At 39.1% G+C, this 11,151-nt stretch overlaps 1 protein-coding gene across 4 annotated transcripts in view; it reads left to right on the forward strand.

Annotated features, from left to right (window-relative positions):
* The window catches only part of HIF1A (hypoxia inducible factor 1 subunit alpha), a 53,435-nt gene that overhangs the window by 40,196 nt on the left and 2,088 nt on the right, over positions 1-11,151 (forward strand). For 2 of the 4 annotated variants that reach the window (XM_015143834.3, XM_001099149.5), the window contains exons 9-14: positions 1,564-1,784; positions 2,757-3,043; positions 5,153-5,275; positions 5,399-5,832; positions 9,677-9,785; positions 10,684-10,810. In XM_015143834.3, coding sequence (XP_014999320.1) covers positions 1,564-1,784; positions 2,757-3,043; positions 5,153-5,275; positions 5,399-5,832; positions 9,677-9,785; positions 10,684-10,810 — 1,301 coding nt within the window. The remainder of the gene's footprint in view (positions 1-1,563; positions 1,785-2,756; positions 3,044-5,152; positions 5,276-5,398; positions 5,833-9,676; positions 9,786-10,683; positions 10,811-11,151) is intronic. The other 2 variants (XM_077941103.1, XM_077941104.1) reach the window with 1 other exon arrangement.

An 11,151-nucleotide genomic window follows, 5' to 3' on the forward strand; every position in this document is an offset into this window, starting at 1 on the left:
AGGAAGACTTTGGCCAGTTTTTATTTTTGCCACTTCTGACACCATCCTTTAATGTTTTTATATTAGTGCCACAGAGTTCTTTTGTGACTTTACCATTATGTATGAATCTTCCACTTGGAATGTCTTTCTCTTCCTCACACCCCAGTCTGCCTAGCAAATGCCACTTGATCCCAAGTACCAGCTCGTTAGCTTCTCAGTGAAGCAAGCCTTCTCTATTTTAGCAGTTATCACAGTGTATTTTAATTGTTTACATATCTACTTTCACACTGGGTTATAAATTTCTTAAGGTCAATCTTTGGTTCTTAAGGTTAATCTTTGCATTCTCAGTTCATCTCAGATAGTGAACATTTAATATGTTAATTAAAGGAGTAATTTACATTTAAGCCACTCGTGAAGATAAACTGCTGCTCATCATCCCTCTTCAACCCTGTCCTGTAGGTGGTATCACCTTATGTTCTTACCACCAAAGAAAATATGGCCCCTCTCTTAGGACTATCCTTAGATCATGCCTCATATGTTGATGCCAAAGAGTTCTTTTGTGCCAATTTCATAACGTGTGTCAGCACAACAATTCTGAAGATTTGTTGGTGTCCTTCATGTACTTGACTACAAATTGCCTTGTCATCATCACTCTTCCCAAAGGATATCTGAAATTCTTTCTTTCTTTTTTTTTTTTTTGTGAGACGGAGTCTCACTCTGTCGCCCAGGCTGGAGTGCAGTGGCGTGATCTTGGCTCACTCCACCTCCTGAGCTCAAGCAATTCTCGTGCCTCAGCCTCTCAGGTAGCTGGGACTACAGACGTGCACCACCACACCGGGTTAATTTTTTGTATTTTTAGTAGAGACAGGGTTTTGCCATGTTGGCCAGGCTCTTGAACTCCCAGGCTCAAGCGACCCATCTGCCTCAGCCTCCCAAAGTGCTGGGATTACAGGCATGAGCCACTGTGCCCAGCCTAGATATCTGAAATTCTTAACTGAAATTAGTCAAATTATCTTGTACTGGGAATTTTTTTTTTAATTTCAACTTTTATATTTGATTCAGGGGATACATACATAGGTTTGTTACATGGGTATATCATGTGATGCTGAGGTTTGGGGTACAATTGATCCTGTCACCCAGATAGTGAGCATAATACCCAACAGTTGTTCAACCCTTGCCCCTCTCTCCTAGTAGTCCTCAGTGTCTGTTGATGCCATCTTTATGTCCACAAGTAACCCAATGTTTAGCTCCCACTTACAAGTGACAGCATGCAGCATTTGGTTTTCTGTGTCTGGGTTATCTCACTTAGGATAATGGTCTCTGGATGCATCCATGTTGCTGCAAAGAACATGATTTCATTCTTTTTTATGGCTGCATACTGTGCATTGTATTGGGTCTTTATTTTGTAATAGCATTTTAAAACCCTAAATGTGACAAAGTACACGTGAGTGATCATGCATCTCAAGAAATCCTAAAATGTTCCTGTCCATAAAGCAGAATTTTTTAAGACTTTTTGACAGTCCCCCTTCCCCTCACTGTGTCAAGTGCTCATTTGTGAATTACTAATTTCTCTTGTTTTGACAGTGGTATTATTCAGCACGACTTGATTTTCTCCCTTCAACAAACAGAATGTGTCCTTAAACCAGTTGAATCTTCAGATATGAAAATGACTCAGCTATTCACCAAAGTTGAATCAGAAGATACAAGTAGCCTCTTTGACAAACTTAAGAAGGAACCTGATGCTTTAACTTTGCTGGCCCCAGCCGCTGGAGACACAATCATATCTTTAGATTTTGGCAGCAACGGTGAGTAGTTATTTTGTTAATGCCCTAAATTGTGTCTGTTGCTACAAGCCTCATTTCAACTAAACATTACTTTGACGTTTTTTGTTGGTAATCATTTGGACATTACAAGCTAATATATTTTTATAGTTTTCTTAAATGTATTTGCTTAAATATTTTTGCCCTCGTAATTTCTTACCATTCTTGCTTTTTTATATTGTTGGAAATTGTGCTTCAAAGTGTCCTTAAGGTATTTCTTCTTCCCACATAAATTTTTCCTGGCTGCTCTATTTCTGTATCCTGCTGTCAGATTTTCTCCACAGTTTAGCAGAGTTACATGGAAGTAGGCATTGTTGCATTAAAGGATAAAAAGGCAGTCATACTATAACATGAAGCATTGAAGATGAAAACTGCAATTTTAAAGTAGAGAACATTTTAATGTATAAAAAGGTTGGTGTTGCCTTTTGTCTTTTATGCCGTAGAGATTAAGAGGAGGTATCAATAGTGGATTGTAAAGATAACCCAGACTTATGGTTATACTATACTATTATATGTAAACTTTCTGATGAAGGAAAATTTGTTAACATTTTGTTGTTTGATGAATTAGACAAACCTTCCGTGAAAAGGAACACAAATTTTTTGTATGTTAAAATCCCTGTGGCCAGGCGCAGTGGCTCACGCCTGTAATCCCAGCACTCTGGGAGGCCAAGGCGGGTGGATCACTTGAGGTTAGGAGTTCGAGACCAGCCTGGCCACCATGGTGAAACCCCGTCTCTACCAAAAATACAAAAATTAGCTGGGCGTGGTGGTGTGCGCCTGTAATCCCAACTACTTGGGAGGCTAAGGCAGGAGAATTGCTTGAACCTGGGAGGCAGAGGTGGCAGTGAGCCAAGATTGCACCATTGTACTCCAGCCTGGGCAACAGAGCAAGACTGTCTTGGGTTAAAAAAAAAAATCCTTGTATACTTTAGACTGACTCGTATTTTTTCCCCACAGACACAGAAACTGATGACCAGCAACTTGAGGAAGTACCATTGTATAATGATGTAATGCTCCCCTCATCCAACGAAAAATTACAGAATATAAATTTGGCAATGTCTCCATTACCCACCTCTGAAACGCCAAAGCCACTTCGAAGTAGTGCTGACCCTGCACTCAATCAAGAAGTTGCATTAAAATTAGAACCAAATCCAGAGTCACTGGAACTTTCTTTTACCATGCCCCAAATTCAGGATCAGCCACCTAGTCCTTCTGATGGAAGCACTAGACAAAGTTCACCTGAGGTAGGTGTCATGATATAATCAGAAAGAGACAACTTTCAGATTTTAACATTCAAGAATGTATTTATAAGTTTGACTCAAACACTCATTTGAACCACAAATTACATTTGTGTGTGTGTTTGAATTTTAGCACTTTAAAATTATTGCAAGAGCTATTGCCTAACTTAGACCTGAGCATATGTTTTAGGCTCAAAGATAGTCAGGAACATGGGAAGAAACTAGCTTAATATAAACCAAAAGGTGAAATGTACATTATTTCTCTGTATCAGTAGGACAAAAACATCCTGAATTTGGACATTTAAAGAGAATAGTACTAAGTGTGCTCAAGGTAGCCACAGCCTATACCTGTTACCCCTTTTAGTTTGTTTTATTGTGTTTTGTTTTGTTTTGAGAGTCTCACTATCACCCAGGCTGGAGTGCAGTGGTGCAATCACAGCTCACTACAGCCTCAACCTTCCAGGCTCAAATGATTCTCCCACCTCAGTCTCCCGAGTAGCTGGGACTACAGGCCCGTACCACCATGCCTGGCTGATTTTTTAACCATTTTTTTTTTTGGTGGAGTCAGGGTTCTCACTATATTGCCCAGGCTGGTTTTAAACTCCTGGGCTCAAGTGATCCTCCTGCCTTGGCCTCCCGAAGTACTAGGATTACAGGCGTGAGCTCCCATGCCTGGCCCATTACCCCTTTGAGTTGGAGAACTGTCTGGTAGCAATAGACTTAACAGGGTTTAAATGGGAAAGGACTTTATAAATTCTTTGCCCAGTTTAGTCCAATTTCCATCACTATTTTGAAATTTTGGATAAGTATAACATGAAAATAACAAGTGTTACATAAAATACTTAGTAACTGGTCTTTTTTATTCTGGATCTGTCTTGATATTAATTGTCCTATAAACACAATAAAAATAATCTTTAAAGGCTAGGCTGGCCAAGACTGGAGATATCACACAGGGCTCTATTTCTAAATCTAGAATGATTCCATTTTAGGGCTTTGTACATCTAAAAATATACTCAGTAGGACAACTAAGATCCGAACATTATAACTTGATAAATGAGGCATAAATAAGCTTTAATAAGTGGTAAATAATTCTACATTGAATATTTGTTGAATAAAACTGACAAGCTAAGAGTAGGAGATTTGACATCTCATAGCCTTGTGGTGAATGAATATATATCCTATGCTCTGGTTGCTTAATTTACCCACCACAAAAAAAAAGTTTGGTTCATCTTGGTTTTTATCTAACAAAAGTAAATCTAACAAAAACATTAGAATGAGGAAAGCAAAATTTCTTGTTTAGAATACACAGCTATAGTTTTTTGTTAAAATTCTTGCCCAGAACTCTTAAAATAGTAATAATGTACATTCGTTCAGGTATATGCAGGTAAAATAACTTAAGTTTCTACTCCCACTCCTGACAATAGCTGTGAGATTTTTACGTAGCTCAGTCACCACAGGAATGTGCCTTCTCAGTTCAAAGATAAATTTCAGTGAATGTAGCATCTAGTTAATTGGTCAATTAGGTACCATTGTGGAATGTGAATTACCAAATAGGTTTTATTCTTAGAATAAGGTGTTTCTTTTCATCTTAATTTTGTAAATGATGTTATATTACATAGTCAGAAATATGTATATTGGCAAAATTAGTTACCAGTATAAGCTTCAAAATGTCACTATTTTCACTTTTTTTTTTTTTGAGATGGAGTCTCACTCTGTCACCAGGCTAGAGTGCAGTGGCACGATCTTGGCTCACTGCAGCCTCCGCTTCCCAGGTTCAAGTGATTCTCCTGCCTCAGCCTCCTGAGTTGCTGGGATTACAGGCATATGTCACCATGCCCAGCTAATTTTTGTATGTTTAGTAGAGACGAGGTTTCACCATGTTGGCCAGGATGGTCTCAATCTCTTGACCTCGTGATCCACCCGCCTTGGCTTCCCAAAGTGCTGGGATTACAGGCGTGAGCCACCAAGCCCAGCCTAGTTAAATAAAATTTGATAAACACGATGGACTTGGTTGTGTGTTTTCTGGTTTTTCTGAGATCTAGTTTGAAAATTCTGACAACTAGCAAAGTATATGGAGGCTTCTTCAGGAAATAGTAAACGTATTTCTTTTTACAGCCTAATAGTCCCAGTGAATATTGTTTTTATGTGGATAGTGATATGGTCAATGAATTCAAGTTGGAATTGGTAGAAAAACTTTTTGCTGAAGACACAGAAGCAAAGAACCCATTTTCCACTCAGGTATATTAACTTGTTTTATATTAAATTTCATTAATTTTTAGTCTGAAGTAACTTTGAGTTTCACTTGTTTTTTATTTATAAAGTGTAGCCATTGTAAAAACTCATGTATTTGCTGTTTTAAAGGACACAGATTTAGACTTGGAGATGTTAGCTCCCTATATCCCAATGGATGATGACTTCCAGTTACGTTCCTTCGATCAGTTGTCACCATTAGAAAGCAGTTCCGCAAGCCCTGAAAGCGCAAGTCCTCAAAGCACAGTTACAGTATTCCAGCAGACTCAAATACAAGAACCTACTGCTAATGCCACCACTACCACTGCCACCACTGATGAATTAAAAACAGTGACAAAAGACCGTATGGAAGACATTAAAATATTGATTGCATCTCCATCTTCTACCCACATACATAAAGAAACTACTAGTGCCACATCATCACCATATAGAGATACTCAAAGTCGGACGGCCTCACCAAACAGAGCAGGAAAAGGAGTCATAGAACAGACAGAAAAATCTCATCCAAGAAGCCCTAACGTGTTATCTGTCACTTTGAGTCAAAGGTATTTATGTGTAACATTCAAGTTACAGTTCTTTTATTATTTTTGAGATAAATGTATGTGATAGTACATGATTTCTAAACTTATAGCAAACTTTCTGATATATATGCCCTAAGGCAAATTCTTGAGCACTCAAAAAACTTTCTAAATTAACCTCATATATATATATATATATTTTTTTTTTTTTTTGAGACAGAGTCTTGCTCTGTCACCCAGGCTGGAGTGCAATGGTGCAATCTCAGCTCACAGCAACCTCCGCCTCCTGGGTGCAAGCCATTCTCCTGCCTCAGCCTCCCAAGTAGCTGGGATTACAGGCATGCGCCACTGCGCCCAGCTAATTTGTTTTGTATTTTTTGTAGAGACAGGGTTTCTCCATGTTGGTCAGGCTGGTCTCGAACTCCCGACCTTAGGTGATCCCCCCGACTCGACCTCCAAAAGAGCTGGGATTACCGGCCTGAGCCACCACACCCAGCCCTATTTTTTCTAAAATAATTATAAATTCTAAAATTATCTATCTAAATGTGGGAGGGTCTTTCAACACCTTTAAAATAAAATCCACCTCAGTTAAGTTCTGTAAATATTTAAGAGTTGGCTCAGATGTACTTCTTGCAGTTGTTTAAATCAGACTAGTTAACTACCCTTGCTACTTAGATGCTTCCATTTCTTAGAGCTCTTTTTTAAGCTTATCTGAAGGAAAGCCCTTCCAATTTAAGGGTTATTTCCAATTGCACATTCCAAATTGAGCCTTCCATCTTCAGCATTCAATATAGATATTTACAAGCCCCTCTTTTAAAATTTATTATAGTTAACTTGTATTAAAGTTGCTTTTATTTTTCATTACATATTTGTAGAACATTAGCTATATATATATTGCAGGCTACATAGGTTTTCTAACTCTATACCAGAAATCTAAGCATGAATTATGACATTACTTCTGTGGAGCTAGTTCAAACAAACATATGGACACGACCCAATTTTTAAGTTATACTTTCTGTATATAATTTGTAAGGGGATTTCACATATTTTAAGTTTGAGGCTATAGCTAGAAGAAATTTTTATCTAATAAGTGTGTGGAAGAGGGGAATGATTCCTCCTCCACTATGTCTAGACTAAGCCAGCTATCAATAGCAATAGGAAAGAACCACTGTCATAGCCAGAGCACATAGGTTTTTTTCCCTGCCTAGCATTCCCACCTTGACCTAGAGTGCTGGGAGACGTCTTTTCCCTAAGCTTGGAAAAGATCTTGGGGCTTTAGATGAACTCAGAAGTACTTTCTGTTACTTTATTTACTGTATCACTAACTCACTTTTGACTCTGAGCTCCACGAGGGCAATCATAGTGTCCTGGGTATTTTAGTGATACTAATACTTAGCTCATGACCTAATGTGTAGTACTTCCTCAGTAAATGGTTGTTGGGGCAGGGCGCGGTGGCTCATACCTGTAATCTCAGCACTTTGGGAGGCTGAAGCGGGTGGATCACCTAAGGCCAAGAGTTTCAGACCAGTCTGGCCAACATGGTGAAACCCTGTCTACTAAAAATACAAAAATTTGCTGGGTATGGTGGCACACGCTTGTAATCCCAGCTACTTGGGAGGCTGAGGCAGCAGAATTGCTTGAACCCTGGAGGCGGAGGCTGCAGTGAGCCAAGATCAGGCCATTGCACTCCAGCCTGGGCAACAAGAGTGAAACTCCGTTTAAAAAAAAAAAAGAAAGGTTGTTGTACTGACAGATGCATGAATACAGTAATAAAAATGACAATCACTTCTAAGTTACAGTTTACAATCAGCTACAGAGGATGGGATATCCAATTTTCTGAACAACTGTTCTCTTGTACTTGTCAAAGCCAAAGGGTAACACATCAGATCACTTTTTTTTTTTTCTGAGACAGAGTTTCGCTCTTGTTGTCCAGGCCGGAGTGCAATGGCGTGATCACGGATCTCAGCTCACCGCAACCGCTGCCTCGCCGGTTCAGGCGATTCTCGTGCCTCAGCCTCCTGAGTAGCTGGGATTACAGGCATGCACCACCACGCCCAGCTAATTTTTTATATATATATATATATATATATATTTTTTTTTTTTTTTTTTTGAGGCGGAGTCTTCACTCTGTCGCCCAGGCTGGAGTGCAGTGGCACCATCTCGGCTCACTGCAAGCTCCGCCTCCCGGGTTCGCGCCATTCTCCTGCCTCAGCCTCCGGAGTAGCTGGGACTACAGGTGCCCGCCACCGCGCCTGGCTAATTTTTTGTATTTTAGTAGAGACGGGGTTTCACCATGTTAGCCAGGATGGTCTCGATCTACTGAGCTCGTGATCCGCCCGCCTCGGCCTCCCAAAGTGCAGGGATTACAGGCGTGAGCCACCACGCCCGGCCCAGCTAATTTTATATTTTTAGTAGAGACAGGGTTTCTCCATGTTGGTCAGGCTGATCTCAAACTCCCGACCTCAGGTGATCCGCCCGCCTCAGCCTCCCAAAGTATTGGGATTACAGGCGAGCCACTGCACCCAGCTAGCAATTGTTTTTAAACATTAGTTCCAATGTAGTGTACACTGAAAACTTTTATGAAAGGAATTTCAAAAATTAAACCATTAAAAACATAACTACTAAGTACTACTACTACTACTACTACAATGATAGTTACATGATAGACTGAGTGTACATTTCATAAAGACAATATATCTATATAAGAATTTTTAAACTTGCCTGTCTGTATAATAGAAGTTTTATAGAAATTTTTTAAAAACCAAAGAAAACTGCAAAATAAGAGAGCAGTTAGATCACTTACCTATTTGGCATTCTCAACTATCTGGAACAACAAGGAGCCATTATGATTATGCATTTGGTTTATGGGGGGGTCGAAAAGTCAAAATAATATAACAAAGCTGATGTACTTTACTCATTAGAACAATTCTTCATGATTTAATATTAATTTTAGATATACATAGTTCATGTTTGATAACCAGATCAATACTGAGTGAAAAATAGCATAGTGGAAAGAGCAGGGGAGGGGAGGTAGGGATCTGGAGACCTAGAGTGTACTTTCATATCACAACTAGTGAGCAGTAGGACTTTGAGAAAGTTACCCAATAGGCCTCAGGATTCTCATTTATAAAATGGGTATGATATGCCTGCCTTATCTATCTTGGGAACTTAAGTAAGATTAAAATGAACTAATGAACTTGAAATGTTTTATAAACTGAAAATGCTATATGAATGTGAAATTGATCTTATATTTCAATAGTCCCAACAGTATCACCGCATTGTTATGTTAGGTGGAATAAAAGGACAATATTTAACTGTTTTGACTCTACAATAATGTCAATTTAGTTGTGTTCAGCTGTATTTTATAAAATAGGGATATGCATACTGTAGAAAATTTTCTGTTAAATTAAGCTTTGAAGGCCAGGTGCTCACGCCTGTAATCCCAGCACTTTGGGAGGCCAAGGTGGGCAGATCACTTGCGCTCAGGAGTTTGAGACCACCCTGAGCAACATGGTGAAATCCCATCTCTACAAAAATATATATATATAAATCAGCCATAATCCCATCTACTTGAGAGGCTGAGGTGGGAGGATCACTTGACTCCAGAGACAGAGCTTGGTTATAGTAAGCAGAAATCATGTCTCTGCACTCCAGCCTGGCTGACAGAGTGAGACCCTGTTTCACCCCAAAAAAAACAAGCTTTGACTTTTAGGGTGATAAACTTTAGTAATCAGGAGAGTTATGTTATATATATTACATTCCTTAATATTGGAGAACTAAGGAATTATGTATTTTCTTTAAAAGAGCTCACTGGATATTTTTTTAAAAAATAAAAGAGCTATATTTTCATTTACAATTTTTTTCTTTTCAGAACTACAGTTCCTGAGGAAGAACTAAATCCAAAGATACTAGCTTTGCAGAATGCTCAGAGAAAGCGAAAAATGGAACATGATGGTTCACTTTTTCAAGCAGTAGGAATTGTAAGTATGAGAGTAGTAGGTTTTGCTTTTCTAGCTAATGTGCTATTTCTGTGTGTGTGTGTGTGTGTGTGTGTGTTTCCACGTTTCTTCCAAATAGTAAAGTTATATTTTCAGAATTTATACATTGGGTTTTTTTTTACTCTGTATACACTGGTTTTTAAAAATACAAATGTTTAATGAATACATTCTTGGTATAAAAATTCCAAACAATTCCAATGTATTTTGAATTAAAAAGTGAAGTTCTCCCCTTACTCCACCCTGAATATCACCACCAATCTCATTCTCTTCCCTTTAAGTTACTTTGCCTGATTAAAAGAACTGGTATTGGCCGGGCGCAGTGCCTCACACCTGTAATCCCAGCACTTTGGGAGGCCGAGGCGAGGATCACTTGAGGTCAGGAGTTTGAGACCAGCCTGGCCAACTTGGTGAAACCCTGTCTCTACTAAAAATACAACAATCAGCCAGGTGTGGTAGTGCACGACTGTAATCCCAGCCACTCTGGAGGCTGAGGCAAGAGAATAGCTTGAACCCGGGAGGTGGAGGTTGCGGTGAGCCGAGATCAGGCCACTGCACTCCGCCTGGGTGAGAGAGTAAGAGTCCATCTCAAATTAAAAAAAGAACTGCTATGTTTTGGGGTAAGTCAATGGTGGTATAATACATTCTGATATTTTCAAACTAAATTAACTGGAAAGTATTTATAGACAGAATGGTCATAATGGATGGCAAATAACTTTATGGTCATAATGAATAGCAAATAACTTAAAGTATTTAAAATAATTTAGGGTAGTATTTTAGAAACTGCCTATATAATGTTATTAAATTTACACCGATTTCAAGGTTTTTGGTTGTTTAAAAAAAATTGAACAAACTAAACTTGAAATAACTTTACTGTTTATAGGGAACATTATTACAGCAGCCAGACGATCATGCAGCTACTACATCACTTTCTTGGAAACGTGTAAAAGGATGCAAATCTAGTGAACAGAATGGAATGGAGCAAAAGACAATTATTTTAATACCCTCTGGTTAGTTTATTCTTTCTGACCTTGAACATCACAGAGACAAAATACATGAAACATTTTTGTTTAGGAGCTTTAATCTAAGTGAGAAATGACTTTGGTTCCTTAGCAAGATTAAAAAGTAAAGTTGCGGCTGGGCGCGGTGGCTCACGCCTGTAATCCCAGCACTTTGGGAGGTCGAGGCGGATGGATCATCTGAGGTCAGGAGTTGGAGACCAGCCTGGCTACCATGGTGAAACCCCGTCTCTACTAAAAATACAAAAATTAGCTGGGTGTGGTGGTGGGTGCCTGTAATCCCACCTATTTGGGAGGCTGAGGCATGAGAATCGCTTGAACCCGGGAGGCAG

This window comes from Macaca mulatta, chromosome 7 (assembly GCF_049350105.2).
Source record: "Macaca mulatta isolate MMU2019108-1 chromosome 7, T2T-MMU8v2.0, whole genome shotgun sequence".
NCBI classification, from domain to species: Eukaryota; Metazoa; Chordata; class Mammalia; order Primates; family Cercopithecidae; genus Macaca; species Macaca mulatta.